Source organism: Anabas testudineus, chromosome 3 (assembly GCF_900324465.2).
Source record: "Anabas testudineus chromosome 3, fAnaTes1.2, whole genome shotgun sequence".
In the NCBI taxonomy this organism is placed as follows: Eukaryota; Metazoa; Chordata; class Actinopteri; order Anabantiformes; family Anabantidae; genus Anabas; species Anabas testudineus.
Window position 1 is genome coordinate 27,655,197 of NC_046612.1, and position 22,405 is coordinate 27,677,601.

The window sequence follows — 22,405 nt, forward strand, 5'->3', positions numbered from 1 at the left end:
GCACCAATGAGCAGCAGTAACACTGCAACACAACAGCACAAAGTTTTTAAATTGAACACAACTTCAAGGGCATAAAGGCCAGAGAGCCAGGCTAATGCTATCAGCTAAAAAGTCTGACTAAGCAAAGTGGCAGCACCTTAGATACCTTTATTTGCATCTGACCACCTGTTGTCTGTGTGTTAGCAGCTGCAAGGTATGAATAAATGAAAAATAAACAGGTCTATGCAGAGTAAAATACTAAAGAAGAGGCAGGTAATCATTTTGGGCTAATGGTTTCCAAATGTTGAAATACATCAGATAACCAAAGTACATAGCACTGGCTCAGCACACAAAGGACATGGATGAGAGTCATGTGAGCAGGTGCTGATAAAGCGGGCCTGCGTATGTCTTTGACTCTGCTGCCACCCACAGTACGAACTTCAGTCAGAGGATTTAGAGCAGCGCATAGAGCAACAGGGCGCCAGAAGGTGTCCTGAGGAAGGACGTGCTGTATGTGGCTTACTTTTCATACTGAACACATTTCGTAATGGTTATGTACACATCATGCACAAATTAGACTTTGTTTAGACAAAAAAAATCCTACTTTTGTGTAACTTCACATGTGAAGCACAGTAGCTTGTTTCTTGCTGCCATCTGCTGGGAGACTTTTTGAACCACAGACTGCACAAAAAAGTACTCAAACTCCTGATGCTAATTAATTAAATTAATTAGATATCATAGATTAATAAAATAACTTTACAATGATAGTCATAGTAATAATACTAATTCCTGCACAAGTATTCCGGTCAGGTCTTAAGTTTAACTCATAGAGACCCACTTCAACAACCAGATTTCTGACTAGTTACTGTGAAAAATTATCATTCATTTTGTTTTTCCTTTAGTTAGTAGCAATACAAAATTAAAGACTCAAATGAAGTACAGGTTTGCATTTAGAAATAAAGTAAAAATAACTCTGTAAACACCAACTAAGAAATAAAAGTAACAGTAATGCATTTGCAAATGTAGTAGCATTGTTTTTTTACAAACCTTCTCACTGTTTCTAAGAAATGATGCCATAATGTCATTATTCTAAAAGCTTCACTCAAACCAATCTGACCATGTGGCATTTCACCACCAGTCAGACTTCACAGGGGACTGTGAAACTCATCTGAGCATTATCATTAAGTTCATGATGAATATAGGGTTTATGGAGAGCCGTGGTTATATATTTAAGAGCGTCCTCGGAAAAGGCACTTACGGCAAAGTTGTGAAGGCATACTCAACCCGACTGAAGAAAACTGTTGCCATAAAGGTTCTAGACATGAAAAAGGACTCTCCCAGTTACTTGGAAAAGTTCCTGCCTCGGGAAATTGATATCATCAGATCTTTAAGCCATCCCAACATTGTCGCGACTCATGACATCTTTAAACAGCAGGAAAAAACGGTAATAAAAGATGTTTTGATTCAATTTGTTTTAGTTCTAACAGTATTACAGAGCCACTATGTGAGTTACTATGAGTTACTCACCAAAGAGAGAAGAGGTAACTGACATATTTGAAGGTCCTTTAAATAAGGTGCATGTACACAGTGTACACACAGTGATCATCCTGAGAGACTCACATCACCCAGCTCACAGTTCAGACACAAACACAGCACCTACAACCTGAGACAAAGCCGATCGGACAGTATGACCGCACACAGAACACGATTCTACAGCAGCATTTTTTTACCCTGTCACAGTAAGACTGACGCCAAATACAAAATGTGAGTAACATGTGCAATAACCCCTCATTAACTCACTATTTGCAATATTGACTGTTTTACTTTTTATTTTTCATACCTATTATACTTTATAAAGTGTCTAAATACTTGCTTTTCTTCCTATTTGTGGACTAGGTGTTCTTTCTTTGTCTCCTAAGTCTTTTCTTTACTCCAAGAGGGGCCTACACAAGAATTCCTACTGTATATGCATAAATGGCAAATAAAAATCTTGAATCTTGTAATTTTGTCCTCCTAGGTCTATATGGTGATGGAGCTCTGTGTGAATGGAGACCTCCTGAAGCATATTAACATCAACGGTGCCTTTCCTGAACATTCAAGCTGCAGGTTTTTCACGCAGCTGTGCATGGCGATCCAGTATCTTCACAACATGAATGTGGCTCACAGAGATCTGAAATGTGAAAACCTGCTGCTGGACACACATTACACCCTCAAAGTGTGTGACTTCAGTTTCAGCAAGAGGCTCACTTACACAGATGGGAAGATGGCGCTCAGTGAAACCTACTGTGGCACATCATCCTACGCAGCACCTGAAATTCTAAGAGGTTTTTCATATAACCCCAAAGTGTCTGATGTGTGGAGTATGGGTGTTATTCTGTATATGATGCTCTATGCATCACTGCCCTATGATGCCTCCAACATTAAAAGGATGGTACAAATTCAAATGCAGCATAACTGTGACTTCCCAAACGCTGTGTCCGTTTCATGTGAAGCAAAGCATCTTATCCGAGCCATTCTGCACCCTGATGTGGAGCAGCGGATTGCAATAAGCAAAATATTACAGAGTTCTTGGATGTTGCAGAAAGGAAGAGTGGCCTCCACATCAAACACAGGCTCTAGACAGGAAGGACTCTGTGAAAATACCAAAGACAATGAGGCACATCCAGAGAACTATTCAGATGAGTGGGAAGGACCATCAACTGCTGGCCCACGATAATAAGCGGACTGCAAACATTTCTCTTTCTCCAAAACATAACATTAGAAGCACCTGGAAGTTGCTCCACAAACCCTGTTATACAACCTTATACACTGTGCAGAAAGAATAAACCCTAAAAAATACATCTGATGTCAATGGGGATATCTTTTCTGATATGGACTTGGTAATGTGTTAGGAAGCAACCTACAGAGGGCTGAATTCAAAGTCACCCTGAAAATCAACATGAAAATTTATACAGGAGGTTAGTTCATTTTACTGAAATTTCTTTGCAGCAACTGAAAATAGTACTGGTAGTTTGTGTGGCCCCCACGTCCTAATGACACAATGAATGTTGTCCTGAGGTATCTCTTCTCAGATCTGGACCAGGGAATCACCGGGACCCCTCAAGTTTAAAGTGCAACCTGGCAGCATCGGATGGACTGAAGCATGTCCCAGAGGTGTCCTATTGGAGTTAGGTCAGGCGAGCGTGGGGGCATCCTCCAGGAGCGGCCTGTATACTCTCACCATATGAGGTTGGGCATTGTCGTGAGAGTAACCCAGGACCCACCGCACCAGCATAGGATCTGACAATGCATTTCATACCAATACAGTACATCCTCAAAGTCTTCACAGTGCTTAACTTTTTTACAGCCTTGGTCCAAAATGGATTAAATTCATAATTTTCCTTAAAATTCTTTAAGAAATGTATCATAATGACAATGTGAAATAAGTTGTTTTAAATCTTATAAAGTAAATCACATAATAAAAGTAAATGTATTTAAAAAATAAAATCACATTTACATAAGTATTCACAGTCTTTGCTCAATACTTAAAGCACCTTTAGTACCAATTACAGCCTCAAGTGTTTTTGAGTATGATGCTAAAAGCCATTTTCAGATCTCTCCAATTCAATTCAATTCAGTTTTATTTGTATAGCGACAATTCGCAATAGAAGTTATCTCAACGCACTTTACAGTGTAAGGTTTAAAACCTTACAGAAAATATTTATACAAAAAAATTATAGAGAAAACCCAACAATCATATTTGAGCAAGCTTTAGGCAACAGTGGAGAGGAAAAACTCCCTTTAGAGGAAGAAACCTCCACCAGACCCAGGCTCATAGTGGGCGGCCATCTGCCTCGACTGGTTGGGGTGGAGTGGAAAGAGAAGAGAGAAAAGAACAGCAGGCAATAAGACAACAACAAGCAGCAAGAACATTGGGCAGGTCAACTGGATTCTGGAGATGTCCAGCTCCAGGCCGAGGATACCTGCAGAAAAGTACAGAGAGAGGGAGACAGAGAGGAGGTAACACAACTACAGGAGAGAGAAGACACAAAGTTAATGACATGCAATGGTGGCATTTGCATTTATATAGGCGAAAGTAGAGAGTAGCTCAGTTTATCAGTAGAGGTCCCCCAGCAGACTAACCTATATCAGCATAACTAAGAGATGGTTCAGAGTCTATAAGCTTTATAAAAAAGGAAAGTTTTAAATCTAGTCTTAAATGTAGAGAGGGTGTCTGCCTCCCGAACCTGAACTGGGAGCTGGTTCCACAGAAGAGGGACTTGATAGCTAAAGGCTCTGCCTCCCATTCTACATTTGGAAACTCTAGGAACCACAAGTAAACCTGCAGTCTGAGAACGGAGAGTTCTGCTTGGAAGATATGGAACTATTAGGTCTTTAAGATAAGATGGAGCCTGATTATTAAGTGATTTATAAGTGAGGAGAAGAATTTTAAATTCAATTCTGGATTTTACAGGGAGCCAATGGAGAGAAGCTAACGTAGAAAAAATATGATCTCTCTTGCTAATTCCAGTCAGAACTCTGGCAGCATTTTGGATTAACTGGAGGCTTTTTAATGAGTTATTGGGACAAACTATTAATAATGAATTACAATAGTCCAGTCTGGAAGTAACAAATGCATGGACTAGTTTTTCAGTATCACTTTGGGACAAGATGCTCCTAATTTTAGCAATGTTTCTCAGGTTAAAAAGGCCGTTCTAGAGATTTCTTTGATGTATGAAGTGAAGGAGATATCCTGATCAAAGATAACTCCGAGATTTCTTACAGTATTACTTGAGCCCAAGACTAAGTCATCTGCATAACAATGAAAGAATCGGTCCAAGCACAGATCCCTGTGGAACTCCATAGCTAACTTTGCTGTGCATGGAAGATTCATCATTAACATGTACAAACTGAAATCTATCAGATAGATACAATTTAAACCACTCTTGTGCTGTTCCTTTGATCCCAATGACATGTTCCAGTCTGTGTATTAACATTTTGTGATCTAGAGTGTCGAATGCAGCATAGTGTCGAATGCATCTAATATGACGAGTGTAGAGAGAAGTCCATTGTCTGATGCTAATAGAAGATTATTAGTGACCTTTACCAGTGCTGTTTCTGTACTATGATGTACTCTAAATCCTGAATGGAAATCTTCATACAAGTTATTACTGCGCAGGTGGTCATGCAATTGCTCAGAAACTACTTTTTCAAGAATTTCAGAGATGGAGGGCAGATTGGACATTGGTCTATAATTCACTAAGACCCCTGAGTCCAGAGTAGGTTTTTTGAGTAGGGGCTTGACTACAGCAACCTTAAAAGCCTGTGGTACGTAGCCTATTTGTGAAGATAGATTGATCTGATCCAATATGGACGTGCTGATCAAAGGTAAGACATCTTTGAGGAGTCTAGTCGGGATGGGATCTAAGAGACATGTTGATGGTTTAGAGGAATTAATTACTGAAATTAGTCCAGAGGCTGGTGGGGTGGTGTGAAGACAACAACTTGGTCCTAAACACCTCAAAAACAAAAGAAGTGATCGTGGACTTCAGGAGGAAGAAGTCAGATCTGCAGTCCATTGTCATTAATGGGGAGTGTGTGAAGAGGGTGCCAATATTCAAGTACCTTGGTGTGCACATAGATGAAGACCTCCAATGGAGCTCCAATACCGCAGAGGTAATGAAAAAGGCTCAACAGCGTCTTCACTTCCTGAGGATCCTCAGGAGGGTCAACCTGAAGAGAGAGCTGCTGGTTGCCTTCTACCGTTGCTCCATTGAGAGTGTCATAACATCTCCGTGTGGTTTTCAAGCTGCACCATGGCACAAAAAAAGGTTCTACAAAGGGTCATAAACACTGCCCAAAAGATCATTGGCTACCCTCTTCCCTCACTGAAAGACCTCTACAGCACCCAATGTCTTAGGAGGGCACGCAACATCCTGAAAGACTGCACACACCCGGGACACCGGGTGTTTAAATGGTTGCCCTCTGGAAAAAGACTCAGGGTGCTGAGGTCACGGACCAACAGACTCAGAGACAGTTTCTACAATAGAGCAATAGCCCTCATGAACACACACACACATCTGGTTTAGTTTTTCTAGAAGAATGTAGATTGTATATTCTGTATATACAGCTGGTGTGCATGTGTATATTTGTATATATAATTGTGTATATATATATATATATATGAATATATGTATATATATTTAAATACTTTTTGTATGAAAGGTAATTGTAAGCTGTTTTATTATTATTATGTTGTTTTCTACTCTCTCCTTGCACCAATGTGGGACAGTTTTGCAATTTCGTTGTACTGTTGTACCAAGTGTGACTGTACAATGACAATAAAGCTTTATCTTTATCTTTATCTTATCTTAATGATCTACGGGGAGGAAGCAGTACTTGCAGATGAATCTAGATGGTAAATGGTCTGCACTTACATAGCGCTTTTCTACCTAGCTGGTACTCAAAGCGCTTTACACTGTGTCTCATTCAACAACAAGCAGAGCTGCTATCGCTCTAGGAAGAGTCCTGGTTATTTCAAACTTCTTCCATTTACAGATGATGGAGGCCACTGTGCTCATTGTAGAACTGTTTTTCCATACCATACTGTCTCAGAGGTCTACAGACAATTCCTTGGATTGGATTGGTTTGTGCTCTCACATGCATTGTAAACTGTGCGGCCTTATATAGACAGGTGCATGTCTTTCCAAATCATGTCCAGTCAACTGAATTTACCACAGATGGACTTAAAACAAGTTGTAGAACCATCTCAAGGATGATCAGTGGAAACAGGACGTGCCAGAGCTTGTTTTGAGTATCATGGCAAAAACTGTGTATACTTATGTACATGATTTATTTAGTTTTTTATTTGTAATAAATTAGCAAACAAACAAACTTCTTTCACTTTGACATTTTGGAGGATTTTTTGTGGAATTTTGAGGTAAATAATGAATTTAATCCATTTTGGAATAAGGCTGTAACATAATAAAATGTGGAAAAAATGTTTTCAATACAAATACAAAAGTAATACAAAAAATACTACTTCCCTCGATTCCTTCCCAGACCATCACTGATCCACCACCAAACCAGTAGTCTAATCTGTTTGATATGAATGTGTGGACAGTTACGTGATGTAAAACTGTTATCCTGTGTTCAAAACCAAACAATGTGCTCAGATCATAAACACAGGAATATATTCACCATCATCATTGGTCAGTCATTAGACACTAACATAAATTAATCTAGGACACAGCATCCTGTCCATGTAGTTGCTTAACAGAAAACATTTCTTGTACAGTAAATGCAATTAAGAAAAAAATATTGTAGTCAAAGTGATATCTACATTGAGCACTTTACTAAAAGAAACACCCACACAAACCACATTACTACACAATCACTAATGTGTGTGTAATTGAGATTCATTCTGCAGCATCATGTCTTTGTGCGGTTTGGTCAGAGGACTTCACGTCACTAGGAAAAAAACCCTCTAATGTGCTGAATCCAACCTTGACAGCACTCCACAGAGAACCTGCTCAGATTGGGTTGGACCCTTTGTCCTGCTTCTCTCATTGTCATCCCACGAACAAGGACATGGTCTACAACAGTTGTTCAAACTTCATCAGTGATTTTTTTATGTTCTTCCTCGTCCCCTTCCTCCTCGTCCGCCACCTCTCACACGAATTTATGTTTCTCTCCATTGTAAATGGATGCACATTTGCCACTGGTTGGTCATTAGAAGCACGTGTGTTCAATTTTACAACTTTGCAACACAAGTGTATCACAATGTGAAATGTGTTCAGTAATGTGTTTAAAGTTTAACAAAAATGATCAATTAATCAACAATCAAGTACACAAACAGTGTTTAAGGTTTGGCTGAAAGAGTGTTTGATTCGAAAAATGAATTTGGTTCAGAGAATGGAAGTTATGGAACAGCTATTTTGGAGCTTGTCATTGTTTAGTCGCCCGCAGCAGTCAGCGACATTACGGGGACAGTCACACCTTGGGGGGGGGGGACGGCGCTGTGGGGCGATTGTCAACTTAACAGGTTGATTTTTATATGTTGCAGATACGCTGGACATATTATTCAGGTCCACTGTGCTAGTATAGAAGGCTGTGCATCATTTTAGACACATTATGGTGTTTATTGTGTGTTTTCTGAGCGACAGTAGCAACAGTGTGTTGTTAGCAAGTTAGCAGTAGCTTACAGTTAGCCGTTGCCTTGACAATGAGTGGTCAGAGTTCGATGGTGTGACTTATTTTTAATGACTATGATGTTTTATTAAATTAAGATAATGTGGAAAGGTGAGAAACACATTAACCCACAACATGATTAGTTTTGTTAATTTAGTTTTACTTAGTTGTTCTTGAAGTAACAAGCAGTGTGAGCTGACTAGATGTCATACAGTGATTCTGTCATCACCACTCATAGGCCTTGACCTTTCTGTCTGTACATGTGTATAAACTCATGAATGTACAGTGTACAGTACTGTGTTAGACAAACATCTGTACATTTGTCATCAAAAACATGCAAAAAACCTTGTTATTTATTTATTTATTGTTTATTTGTTTATTTAAAATGTGGGAGGAAACCGGAGCACCCGGAGTAAACCCGCACAGCCACCCTTTCCATGTGTGGACCGCATTCGGTTCATACATGGATTGGGTGATGCCCGGTGATTGATATTGATTGACTGAAAAATTGTTTAATATTGATTAGGAAATTGATTAAGTAATAATGTTCTCACCAAAAGCCGCAGCAATTGCTGCAGCTTTTGGTGAGTACATTAGCAGGGGGTGGGGTGGTAGTGGTTTGAAGAGGGTCTGGCGGTGTGTGTGCAGGATCTTAGCATAGGTGGAAACCTCTGACTGTGATGTTTAAAGAGCTGCTTCGAGGTCGAGTGCTACCTTTGGTGAGTGTGATCAGAGGTGGGTGTGGCTTGAGATGTGTCTGAGGATGTGCGTGCTGGATCTTGTTTGGGAAGTGTTTTGATGTTTGCTTAGATACCTGCATGCCTTTCGGGGTGTTTGGAGGATGTGGTGTAATGACACTATCTTTAAATGTGTCTTTAGGTGGAATATGTATGATACACCCATGTTTAGGCCTAGTCTGGTTCAGAGGTGAAGATACTGTCTTTATGGAGCTTCGTAGAATTTCACTGGCACCTCTAATGAGCGGGTTCTGAGGTGGATGAGGCTTTAGCTGGGTCTCATTATATGTCAGTTGAGTTTTATCAGAGATAGGTGGCAAGCTCAAATAATCAGAACTGTGTCCAGGTCCCTGCCTAAAGACACTAGACACAGATTGCTTCATGTTTGATGAGCTGCCTCGAGGTTTAGTGCTACCTTTGGTTAGTGTGATCAGAGGTGGGTGTGGCTTGAGATGTGTCTGAGGATGTGTGTGCTGGATCTTGTTCCGGAAGTGTTTTGATGTTTGTTTAGATACCTGGATGCCTTTCGTGGTGTTTGGAGGATGTGGTGTACTGACAGTATCTTTAAATGTGTCTCTAGGCGGAATATGGATGATACGCCCATATTTAGGCCTAGTCTGGTTCAGAGATGAAGATTCTGGCTGTGTAGACCTTTGTAGATGTTCAGTGCCACCTCTAATGCGCAGGCTCTGAGGTGGATGTGGCTTTATTTGGGTGCGATGAAATGTCAGTTTAATCTTATCATCAGAAATACGTGGCAAGGTCACAGGCTCTGAAGTGTGTCCAGATCCCTTGTTTATAGGGATTGTGGGGGTGATGATTGGTGGACATTGTGTGGATGTTTTTTCAGAGCTCTGCAGGACTGGTCCAGGAGGTTGTTGAGTAGAAGTCTTGTTTTTATTTGACAGACGTAGCATTTGGATTGTGTCATGTGCAACCCTGAGCATCCTTGCATATGTACAATAGAACTGAGCATCAGTTAGTAGTGGCACTATCTTAGGCTCTGTGGTAACCTCTTTAATCTGCTTGTAGAGGTCTGTAAAGTTTGGTATTGGTGATTGTGGAGACATAGGAGAAGGGACATTAGTGTGTTTTGTTTCTGCTGGTTGTGGTTTTCTTGTTTGGTCTTTAACTTTCTGTTCTTTACTCTCCTGGGAGCATTGTTTAGGATCCCATTGATCTCTCCCAAAGAGGCCTTTGCAGTCACCTGTGTTTGTCCATAGCCAGACATTGCAGTCCAAACCTGCAGTAATTATGTTTTTACAAATGGGGTCACATTTAATGCTCACCACTGCACTAAGATGAGCTTGCCAGGAGCCCAGCAGTGGAGGTGAACGCAGTGACACTCGCCAACCCTTTATATTCTCAAATGGTCCTGTGTCTGCCTGATTTTTAAACCCAAATCCCTGAATGTCCCACAGATAAATCCTTCCAGTACTGTCTCCCATCAGTAGTATCTGCTCGTTAACATCAGTCGACATGGTGGTAATCACTGCATATTCATCATTCACTGCCTTGAACTTTGCTAAGAGCCCTCCTTTGCTTTTAACAGACCAGGCACAGATGTAGCCATCTGCAGAAGTCAGCAGTGTGGCTGTGTTAACACCGACCTCCCTGGTTTTTAAACAGATAACATAAGGGCTTTTATTCACCCAAGTCTTGGTTTCTGTCAGGTTTGTGGGTTTTTTACGTAAAGGAATTCTAGTCTTATGGAAGCTCTTCTTCTCAACAGCCAGCTTCCCTATCCGGCCTTTAGCTGTTCTGGGTACTAGTTGTGTTCGAGGGTTGTTAGTGGCATCGATGCAGTAGAGAGCCTCTGCAGTGTCGGGATCGTAGACAACAATGGTTCCATTGCTGGATCCAGTAACCAGTGTGGTTTCGTGCACATCCATGGATATTATGTCATTTAAATAATCATGCTCCAAAAATCTGTTGTAATTTTTCTCCATATCTAGGTCATAAATGACCTTGGAGTTCTTTGCTGACACAAACAATCTATTGTTTACGCAGACAATGCCTGTCACCTCCTTTGGAACAGTAACAGGAAGAACAGCTAGCTGTTTTCCATTGTTAAAGTTCCACAGTCTCACTTTCCCATCATCAGAAACTGTGATTAGTCTGCGCTGCGGTCCATCAAATGACATGGTGGTAAGTCCCACATGCTGTTCTGGAGTGACCTTGAACTGCATGACAGCCTTTCCTGTTAAGATGTCCCACACTGTCACCACACCATTCTGGCAAACAGAGACAACCTGTTTGAAAATGCTGTGGTAGAGTGCAGAGCACAGGGGCTTATCATGAGATGTTAACATATTTTTAAAAATGTCTGTCCCTCTCCCAAGACATTTTGCTATATTTGAGTTTGCAAAGACTAGCTCATTATTGTGTATGTTGTAACATACACTGGAGATTGGGGTTCGTTCCATACCGTAAGCCTGGAAACTTTGCCTGCACATCCAGCCATCTTCTGCCCACACACGTACATTCATATCCCTAGATAAACTGATGAGTAACTTGTCCTTATGATTGGCCATAATGTGACTGATGGGTTTGGTGTGGCCTCTTAAAACATGTTGACAGCACACAGTTTTGTGAGGAAACCACACCCGCAGTAAGCCATCTGTTCCACCAGTCACCAGTTGCTTTGCTGAAGAAGCATATTCAACGCAGGTGAAATACTCATGATCTCCTCTGCCTCCAAAGACTTTTTTGGAGACTTTCTTACTTGGTACCTGGGGAAGAGTAGCAAGGACCATTGCCTTGGATGAACTACCGCAGATGGCAAACGACTCAAGTGATGGAATATATTGGATCTGCCTGCACTCATCATTAAAAATGGGGACTTTAACACAAAGAAAGTCTTTAAAGGATTTGTTTAACAGGGCTGAAGCATGCACAGTTGGATAGTTCTGCAGAGAGGTTTTCTCATACTCCTTTCGACAGAATAGGCCATTTGTCTGTATTTTGAAAGAGATAAACACATACAAGTAACCTTTTGCATCACCGAAGGAAAACACAGCTGCAGTGCCATTGGACCAATAGTTCATTGCACTCACTGCTTCATCCTCTGCTATCAAAGAAAGACTGATTTCAAACTGCTCAGGGAGCTCCCTGCAATTGTAGAATAACAGTTCCCTGTCAGCAGTGGAGACAGCCACCTGTTTGAGTTCCTTGATGTACACCATGTCAGTAATGTGCATTTTCTTCTCATGTGAATAAGGGATTGTCTTCTTTGTTTTGTATAAAGGTATTGTGTATGAGGTGTCAAAGCTATCGGACCACAAAGTGAAGATGCCATCCGAACTGATGGAAAAGTAGTGGCCTTTCTGGTATGTCCTGGTTTCTCCAATCTCAAAATCGCTGTCAAGTTCCTCCTCAATGGGACAAAATAGCAGACTAACAATTGCTTTATAGTGAGCCACAGGTATCACTATAAAAGGTTTTGGAAAAGGGTGATTTTTACAATCCAAACTTACCAGTGACTGATTTTTATTCAGCACGAAGTCCGTTAGTTCTCCGAGGTCAACGGTTTTATCACAATTTGTGTCAATCTGCATGTGAAGGGCAATTAGATCTTCTTCACTGACAGAGCCGTATAACTGCTTCATTGCTACTGCAAATTCCTCCAAGTCCAGCCCTCCACCTCCATCAGCATCAGCCTCTCGAAAGATTCTGACAATCTCAGGAATATCTTTGGCAGAAAACATTTTTTCTTTGTTGGTAGGTTTAGTTCTGGTATCCACGGAAGCCATCTCATTAAGTTCCTGTGCCATGTTTGTGTGTTCCATTACCATTTCAATGCAAGCAACTAACTATTCAATTAGTGTTTGTTAAAGATTTTGGAAAGAAAGAACTCCCTATACAGGGTGAAGGATTAGGATTCTAGAATCAGAGATCAAAGCCAAATAATGATGATGTCATACTAACATATTGCCATGGTAACAGACAACATTTACATTTACATTTAGTCATTTGGTAGATGCGTTTATCCAAAGCAACTTGAAAGTGAGGAACAAGGCAAGCAAAAAATCTAAGTCAAGGAGAAACACATCAATGCTGAGCATGCAGTTTGGCAGCTCATTCCACCACCGTGGGATCACTGAGATTACATATTGTTTTGCTCTATAACAAATGTATTTATTATTAATACTTATTGAAAATAGAAAATATTAGTTATTGTAGTTGTCAAACAGATTGAAATTGCAATTATTCAAAACACATTAAAAATAGTTTGTGACTATACATAGTATAGATATATACAAGTATATACTGACAATGTTTTGATGACTTTGCTTTATTACACCACCACAATGGATTTGAAATAAAACAAAGATGTGATAGAATTGTAGATATTCAACTACTTCTACTACTACGCCATTTACCTTTTAGTAAATGTGTGTTCACAAAGTATATTTATAGAAACTTTTTTAGACATTGTAATTTGAAATTACTTCTCAATATTTTTACTCCCTTTAAAAGGTTTAGTTTCACTGGCATTTATCCCAGAGCAAGTTTATTTTTGTACTGTTATTAACAAAAAGGTTTGTGAATTAAAACATTTTTGACAATTGAAATTGTCTATGTATTTAATGGATTAGACATGAACATGTTAGATTTCTGCTGAAACCTTATGTATGAGGCACGTGTGGAACAAGGACTAGACTGGACAAAACTTCAACATTCATGTTATCAATAGTACATTATATTTTTACTTAGTATTAAGTTTATGTACTTCTACCACATCTGCAAATGTGCCTAAGCCATGATGAAACACAGTTAGTAGGTACTGTGCCAGGTGCCCCTTTAAATTGTGAACCAACGAGTTGCCTTAACTGTAGCTGTGAAGTAGATGAGAACAGAGTAGCATTGGTAACAACTGCCGCTTGTCTGCTCCATGGCAGTCCAGTCTACTAAAATTGGGAGATGCTTCCAACAAGTAGTGACAGTAGTCTACATGTGTGTCTGACTTAGAGGGATTAAGCTGCAGTGAGATAGGTAGTTTAATAATTGCTATGAATATTATTGATGTTCTGCCAAATTATCACTTACCATGTATTATTAACTCTAAATTTTTTTATTTTTGTTTACATTGCTTTTCCACATTCTCCAAGATGTTTGTGGCGTACACTTTGTGTTCTGAGATTAATGGTCGTTTAGGACAGCTATTTGAAGGGAACACCAGTGAAATAAATGTTAAAGCTTGTGCGTCAACGTTGCTTTTACTTCGAAGACCGGAAGCTTGAGGTTTCCCACTTTGCGTGTTTTAACAGGTACCGTGCAACTTAGGCCATTCTCGATACGTTTACACCTGAATTAGTGCGTAAGAGGAGAGCCCTTCCAGGCCCGTTTTCCGCGTTTTTTAATTATTTATTTCCGTGTAAACTGCGGTGCTGATATAAAAACATTGATGGTGGATAATTTAGCCCTGCGTTGAGGGCCCCGGGGAGAACCGCAAAGGATTAAAAAGTCACCTCACACCTCAGTTTTTATTCAGCGACATGGCTCGACCACGGCCGCGGGAATACAAGGCAGGAGATTTGGTTTTCGCCAAGATGAAGGGATACCCGCACTGGCCGGCGAGGGTGAGTCTGCGATGCAGCCGGGCTGGGAGCACAGGGAGGCGGGGTTGATTTACACAATACAGCCGCTGCTTTGCTGGGGGAGCAGGAGGGATGCTACGGTGCCCCGAGCACGACCGGGGCTGACTCCTCACACGCATATAGCTGCGTATGGTAGTGACTGGCGTTTGTTTTGACGGTGTAGAAATGTGATTGTTAGACATGGTAAAATGAGGGGAAAACGTAATATTTATTGGGCTCCATTTTCTCCACTCGTTTCCTGCTTCTGTCAGCTCCTGGCTGAGTTAGAGCGCAGTTTCTCTCCTCAGATCTCACTAATTAGCTCCCAGCGAGATTTTCCTTCAGTGTTTGCATTTTGCGTGTCACCAGTGGAAGAGATGAGCCAGGGGTTGACCTCAGGTAACCCGAACCTCCTCTCTTAGAGCACCACGGTTCAAACATGTAGTCTGATTTGCAGTAAAAGATGTTATTGGTGTATTATTACAGTCCCCAGCAGCAGACCGAACAAGGCCTGCAGTTCAGTGGCGCACATGTACTGTCATGTGGCTTTCCAGTTGTGCAGTGGACTCTCCCTTTTGTAATCCTTGCAAGTTACTATGAGCAGGGCTCTCTGCCATCATACACTCAGTTTCGCAGTGCTTTACTGCATATGTGTGATATAACAAACATGCTTTGAGGTAATAGCCATAAACAGTCTTAAACACATGTCTAACATCAGAATAATAATTATTAGGATGGTTATAATAAATATTCCTTAACGGTCTCTCTCTCCCTGTCCTTCAGATTGATGAGCTTCCAGAAGGAGCTGTCAAACCGCCTGCCAACAAGTATCCCATCTTCTTCTTTGGGACCCATGAAACGTAGGCACCTTTATTCCAGGCTCCACTTTAATAGGGAACTAGCTGCCACAGTCATATTAGTAAATATGTTATAAAGCTGTGTATAGTTGCACAACATCGCTGTCACTGAAGCTATGCGGATATAAAGTGATTGGATGGTATTTATTGCAATGCAATACCTTATAATAAAAGAAAAAGCATTTTTAATTCCTGGAATATCAACATGCTGTAAACTTGAGTGTGAAAACTTATTGTTTGTTTGTTGAGCTTTCCACCACAGTATATGGTCTTTATCCAGTTTGTTCGGTTATCATGACATGACCGAAGTATGGGCCTTTGGTCATGTGATATAATCATACTAGAACTGTGTAATACTGTGACCTAGATACCAGGTTTAACATTTTCTTATTTAGTAAAATAAACAACCTGCTAAATGTAGGTTTAAAGTAAAGAACTTTGAAGTTAAGTTGTTTTCAAATATAGGTTGTCAAAGCTTGTAGAAACATATTAAAGACGACTTATAGACTTCATAGACAGTAGTAGTAAGTAAGTAACAGATTGCTGATTAATTTTTACCAAATTAAAAATAAATGTTTATGGAGTGTATTCTAATGGCCAAAAATATAATTTTTATCTTTTTAAATGTATAATAACACAAAGTCAGAAGAAAAAAAGACAGTTCCTCTTTTACCATATAAAAATGGCTCATCAATTGCACTGATCACTTTCACCAACTATTAAAAGATTTGCGCTGAATTTGGACTAGTGACTGCTGTCAAAGGGCATGCATCTAGATCAGTCAGTCCTGTGATAATAGTCAGGACAAGGCAACCTAAAGTTATTGCAGTACGTCACAGTTAATTAGTGAGAGACTAGAATTTGGTTTCAAGTCTGTGGTTTGGAAGCAGAAACAAAAATCATGCACTGTCTGTATGTCTTATAGTTTGGAAGATCAAATTTGAAAATGGAAGTCCTAAAAAAGTATTTCTGACCCAAATCCAAGCTTTCTAGTGTTGGAAATCTGCCACTGTTGAGTCTTAGCCAAGACTTTCACTTATCTCAAGTAAATATCTGTTGAATCTATATCTGACACATTGAAACAACAGCTGTATCCTGCTTTATCTGACACTTTTTGCAGGAGCTTAATAATCCAAATACTCACAGTCCTGGTACAATGAAAAGTTTAAAAACTTTATTTGTTGATATCATATGAGTGAGAGACTGGTCCTCACAAACAGTCTTTGGCTGAGAACAGACACTTAAACCAACATGTTATGGTGGAGGTCAGTGAAGAAAGGAATTCATTTTTGGGCGCTTTTGGTTTCGTTAATACCACTTCCTGTCCTCGCCTTATGTGGGTGGTAATAAAAGAAAAATAAAATTTCCAGCTCTAAGAAGGTCCCAGCCCTTGTTTTGTTTAGATCCCTAATAAATAACCACTATTTTACTAAATATAATGTGGTGTTCCTGAATGTTATGGTAACAGTAAACATCTTCATCTTTCTTAGGGCATTTTTAGGTCCAAAGGATCTTCTGCCCTACAAGGAATACAAAGACAAATTTGGCAAGTCCAACAAGAGGAAAGGTTTCAACGAGGGCCTGTGGGAGATTGAGAACAATCCGGGAGTCAAGTTCACAGGCTATCAGGTCAGTCAGTATTATGTAGCGAAGACAGAGGGAGAGAACAGTTTTGCCCTAGCAAAACTATAAGACACAAATGAAAAGACTGTTCAAAGCAGATGGAAAAAAAGATGGATCGACATGTCTAAATTTACAGTCTCACACCTCAAAATTTCAGTTACTTAGGGTGAAACTAGTCCTCTCTGCTTTTAGTTTTTGCAAATCAAATTGCTTGGGTTTTTTTACACACAGGCCATTCAGCAACAGAGTTCATCAGAAACAGAAGAAGGGGGAAATGCCGCTGATGGCAGCAGTGAGGGCGAGGAGGGTGACTCTGTCGGGGAGGAAGATCGAAAGGAAAAGCTGAAGGGAGACAAGACCGGATCCAAACGGAAAAAGAGACCCACCTCCAAGGTACTTGATTGCAGAGGAGCGAGGACGGAGAAACACCATGATGCTGGTGCTGAAATCTTTCAAGGTCTCACTAAATAAAGTTCAAGCAAAGAACTTGGTGTCCAACCTCATCTACAGAGAATAGTGTTCATACTTAGGGTTAGGTTTAGGGTTTGTTGTGTTAAACAAACACAAATGACCACACCCAACTTTGGGTTAACAACCTACTATCACAGCTACCTTCTGACCTCAGCAGTGAGATCAGTTTGATTTTAATGTTTACAGATGTCCTAATATTATTCTAATGCATTTTGACTAATATAAAGTAATACACGTTTCATACTATCTTAATACCAGCATAGTATGTTTCCAGAAAGACATGTAAAACCTGTGGGTAGAATACTTAACTGTTCATAGGTTTTTGAAAACTCATTCATCCAAATATTTACTATCTTTAACAAATTCTGTAATTCTCTTCTATTTGACCTTGCCCTTATTTTGAAAAGGAAAAAATACAAGCTTCCATGTTTGAGTGTGCTGCAAAGCCAACTGCTGCCACAGCACGTTACTGTATTAGTGCAAAAGCCATTGCTGCTGTAAATGGAAGCAGGTTAAAAAAGTCACACACATCCTGGCTCCTCACTTAGCAACCACTGTTGCCTGGCAACTGGGCCACATTACGCACAGCACGTGGTGCAGCTGAAGGAATGTGGTGCTGCTGTGTGTGTGTGTGTGTGTGTGTGTGTGTGTGTGTGTGTGTGTAAGGAGCATACGAGGGAACTGGGATCTCTTCAGTTAGGAAAAGATTAAATTTGAGCTCTGCATTTGTTGGGATGGTGTGAAGTGTGCAGTGTTCTTTCTGTTCACCAGCCCTCACACACACACACTGGTCAGTGGGTAAATTTAATTAAAAACACAGCTCTGGAAGCAGTAAGGCTTTTTAATGAGGTCTCATGCTTTATCTAGGTTGAATCCCGACCATGTTGCTACATTCTTTTCATAAATAAAACTTCTGACTCTCAGGAACTGGTCTGTGTGTGTGTGGCAGAAATCCTCTAAGCTGTCGAGGATTTCGTCCGGAGAGGATGACCTGGAGAAGGATGGGAAAGACAACAACCAAAAGAGCAGCTCAGAGGGGGGAGACCCCGACAACAACATCATCCAGAATATCACTGACAGTAAGGTGGGCTTCGTGCACAGCTGAAGTTGACTGAAGTGTTGAAATTGGGTGGTCAAATGAGACAGCTATAAAAATGATAGAGAAATTAATTATTTTTTCTCTGTAGATCTGTGTAAATTAATAAAAATACATATAATCTTTCAGTCTGATAATTATCCCCAACTACCTAACATTGAACAATTTAGGGAAGTGGCTGTGTGCTGGTAAAGAGGAGACCAGACATGCCTTACATATATATCAGTTTTTGTTTTGCCTTCATATGACAGTAGAGAGGCAGACAGGACGGTTTGGGTATGCAACAACTACAGCCACAACTGAACCATGGACACTGTGTTACAAGGTATTCGCAATAAACCTTTAGTTATCAGGGCACTTCGTAAGTGTGACATTTAAACCACAAAATTTTAAAGGTGGCAAAAGTACTCTAATCATAAGTAAAAAATAAACTTCTCAAGCACAACGACTCATTTTCTGTATATTTAGTGTATATGTTTAACACTTTAATGTTTGAGTTGGTGAAAGTAAATCTGATTTCTGTGACTTAAAAGGTAAAGGTAGCTTTATCTTAACCTAGAACTTATTAGTTTTTATTTTGTATTATTGACCTGAATTTGCAAAGTAAAAAGAGTCATAAAAAGTCAAGTACAAGTCAGTTGCCCTCAAGCAGTTTACTTGGGTGATTGTACTTTCCACCCCCTTTTGTTTTTTGTTTTAAATAGTTCGCCATTGTTCTGTCGCTGTAGTCTTTGGTTAACATGTCTGACAACACAACAGTGTGACTAGTACTAGTACCACAGGTACTAACAGTAACTGTGTTTCTATATTGTTGCGTCCCCCAGAACCAGCTGCTCATAGAAGAACATTAAGTGAAGGAGGAGTGACAGGGAGATCTATCTTTGTAGCTGCGGATATTGATGGAACAAGTTAATCTACAACATGATTTCTCATCAGCACCATCTACTGGCTGCCATCTTCACCCCCACCTTTCTGTTGGACTTGTAATGTGTGCTTGGAAGAAAGATGCACCTATACTGATGCTGGTATCAGTCATCATGTGGATACCAGGGTAAGACTGGGCATTATGTCACACACCTTTTTCAGAGCCATGTCAAAATTCACAGCTAAGCTCTTTTGAACATTGGCAGATTGAGCTTTTTAATCAGTTAAACTGTATTGTTAAACAAAGTTTAGGATATTTAAAGGGGCATTACGTACTTCAAGGCTTTTAATGTGCTTTATTGGAAACCATTAGGACTTTCAGCTGCAGAAATTCAGCTGTGTTTTTATGGAACCTTTTCTCTACTAGGGCCATATCGGATTAAAACCAGGTTATAAACTGTATAATATAGCATTTCAGAACCTGTTGTGATAGTTCTTTGTTAATTGCAGGTTGGTGTGGGTGACGTAACTGCTGTATTAGAAGTAATCTGTTGCTTTGCTAGTGTCCACCTTTTTCAGACATTTGCCTATTTTTGGTTCACTAAATAATGGTCACACACAACAAAAATTCAAAGTCTTGATAAAATAATCATAACTCAAGGTCTGTTTGAGGAGCTTTAAACTGCATCTCACTGTCTTCGTCAGCCAGTGGCTGACTGGCTTGGACAGCACATAGAAATACATGAGAAAATACGTAGCTGCAGTTAATGTCAAACTTTGACCATAAAGAGAGCTAAGCTAGCTAAATGTGAATACCAATGAAGAAATATAGTCTTTTTTGCCTGTTTGGTAGCAAAAACTGTATTTCATGTCGGCAAACACCTGAATATCAGTTGGTACAGAGCACTGACGTCACAGACAAAGAAAAAAGTTTTTGTACAGCATCTGCGCTTGCACTGGCTCAACTGTCTCCCACCCCTGCCACAGTGTGGGAGAGGGGTTATATGTAATTTTTTAAATTGTGCAAAAAATTATTATTCACTACAGGCCCATCTTCAGAAATCTGCTTTTGGCAAGTTTTAAAGGATGCATGGAATTGTCTATGACAGACAACTGTTAAACTTATCTGTGTAAAAAATAAAGAAATGATTACAGACGAGGATATTTTTAGAATGACAGTTACACAGCTAAACCTGAAAACATCAGTACCAGTGTGAGGAATCTTACAGCTACATTTCTTACACAGTACAGAGCCCCTACCTCATTAAGGCCAATTAAAGCGTCCGACTTCATTTACCGTTACCATTATCTAGTTTTCTTTGCACATCTGTTGTAGGTATTTTGACATGAGTGCTGTCTAAAGTTTTAATCACTTTTTAGCTACAGGCTCACTAGTCTTTTACCACAACCCTTTCACTCCCTATATACTGCACATTTCTGTGCTATTGAACATAAAACAAGCTTACTTACTGTCTTCTGAATTATTGCTGAAACATGATTTTATCAAATGTGCTCAGAAGGCCATTTTTGAAATCTGTATCACAACAAAAATGACAGTATTGGTGCATCTCAACTCTGTATGTAACATACGTATATATATATATATATATATAGATATAGATATAGATATATATATATAGATATATATATATACTCTGCGACTGTCTGTGATATATGTTGGGTATTGCTGTGTACTGATCACTCTAATTGTAGCTTGAAATAGCTTTTTTACAAGGATAATCATGGGAGGGACATATGGAATATTCAGTAACTGTCAAACATTATACATTACGCTATGTTACTCTTTTATGTAACCAGAAAAAGATGAATGGAAATACATAGATAAATGTATGAAGTGTTGTGCACAGTTGGGTTACACATTGTAACTCAATATTAGCTATATCTGTATATTTTACTTTTGTTGTAGAATATAGGACCACTCTTCTATTTGGACTGCTCTAGGTAACAGCTTATCTTTTTATGGAAAAGTGATACATCTGTTCTGTGTTTCTGTGAAATAGATCACTGTATATTTCAAAGCTTTTTATAGTGGCATGCTCTACTGTTGTACTCCAGATTATTCTTTAATGAACATGTCCATAGTTTTTCTAGTTTATAATCAGGTATTTTTTAGCAAGGGGTGGACTTGGAGAAAAAACAGTAGTACATAATCCACATTTTGTTGCCTTATATGTCAATGTCTAAAGCTGAAAACAAGCTGAACCACATTAACTTCCTAAGGAACCTTAGAGTTATATCATCCAGGTGAAGTTATCTGGAAGTTGAGTCATGGCAACTGGACTTCCTTCTTGTTAGGTCAAAATAACTACTCATGCAAGTAGCTTCTTCAGTCGGAAGACAGTTGGTTAGACGCCACAAATTTGGATGAATAGAGAAACGTTTCAACCTAACAAAAGGAAGTCCAGTTGCCATGACTCAACTTCAACTTCCATAACCTCAGAGTTGAAAATGTTTTTTTTTTTTCACCTGAAACATTGTGAATAACACACAGTGTGACAATGTGATGCATTATCACATTAAACCGTATTGCCTGTCATTGTCCCTTTCACTGTTAGAGTTGTGACATCAGACTGCTCTTTCTTTTTAATCTGTGCTTGCTGCCTCTATTATTGTCATGAGATATAGACCTATTTATTTTTGATGATAAGAATAAGACAATTTCTGTATGTAAATTCATTCTTTTTTATTTTCTTCAAATCTTTGTTATGCTTATATTTGAAACATTTTTTGCATTTTCAAAGTTTGTAAATTATTGTAAACTGTTTTTGTTGTTTATGGAGACTTTTACTAAATAAACTCATTGGAATGCATAGTAAGGCTGTAATTCTCAGAAACAAAATGTTGCATGACTGAAAACATGACATTTCTATAAATTATACACTGCATATAAAGACGTGAAGAAAATGTAGATATAATATTGTCTTTTAATTTTGAATTAGTATGTTTGACCCATATCTTTATTTTATTTTGTTTTTTTTAGTTTTATTTATATCTCATAATTTCGACTGC

General features: G+C 39.4%; 2 protein-coding genes across 2 annotated transcripts; both read left to right on the forward strand.

Annotated features, from left to right (window-relative positions):
* The first annotated feature begins 337 nt into the window (after positions 1-337).
* tssk6 (testis-specific serine kinase 6) lies at positions 338-2,695 on the forward strand. The gene is made up of 3 exons (XM_026378728.1): positions 338-347; positions 1,182-1,423; positions 1,997-2,695. Exons 1-3 carry the CDS (start codon positions 338-340, stop codon positions 2,693-2,695), a joined length of 951 nt encoding a protein of 316 aa, XP_026234513.1.
* An 11,491-nt stretch (positions 2,696-14,186) lies between these two features.
* hdgfl3 (HDGF like 3) lies at positions 14,187-22,198 on the forward strand. Its single transcript, XM_026379142.1, has 6 exons — positions 14,187-14,467; positions 15,248-15,324; positions 16,812-16,950; positions 17,176-17,337; positions 18,365-18,499; positions 19,336-22,198. Exons 1-6 carry the CDS (start codon positions 14,384-14,386, stop codon positions 19,360-19,362), a joined length of 624 nt encoding a protein of 207 aa, XP_026234927.1. The 5' UTR covers positions 14,187-14,383; the 3' UTR covers positions 19,363-22,198.
* Positions 22,199-22,405: the final 207 nt, after the last annotated feature.

Bases quoted from the DNA above. Each gene is read 5' to 3' on its own strand.
- tssk6 (XM_026378728.1), top strand. The intron at 1,424-1,996 runs GTAATAAAAGAT...TTGTCCTCCTAG, and splicing joins TTAAACAGCAGGAAAAAACG to GTCTATATGGTGATGGAGCT.
- hdgfl3 (XM_026379142.1), top strand. From the start codon at position 14,384: ATGGCTCGACCACGGCCGCGGGAATACAAGGCAGGAGATTTGGTTTTC. The intron at 14,468-15,247 runs GTGAGTCTGCGA...CCTGTCCTTCAG, and splicing joins ACCCGCACTGGCCGGCGAGG to ATTGATGAGCTTCCAGAAGG. The intron at 18,500-19,335 runs GTGGGCTTCGTG...TGCGTCCCCCAG, and splicing joins AGAATATCACTGACAGTAAG to AACCAGCTGCTCATAGAAGA.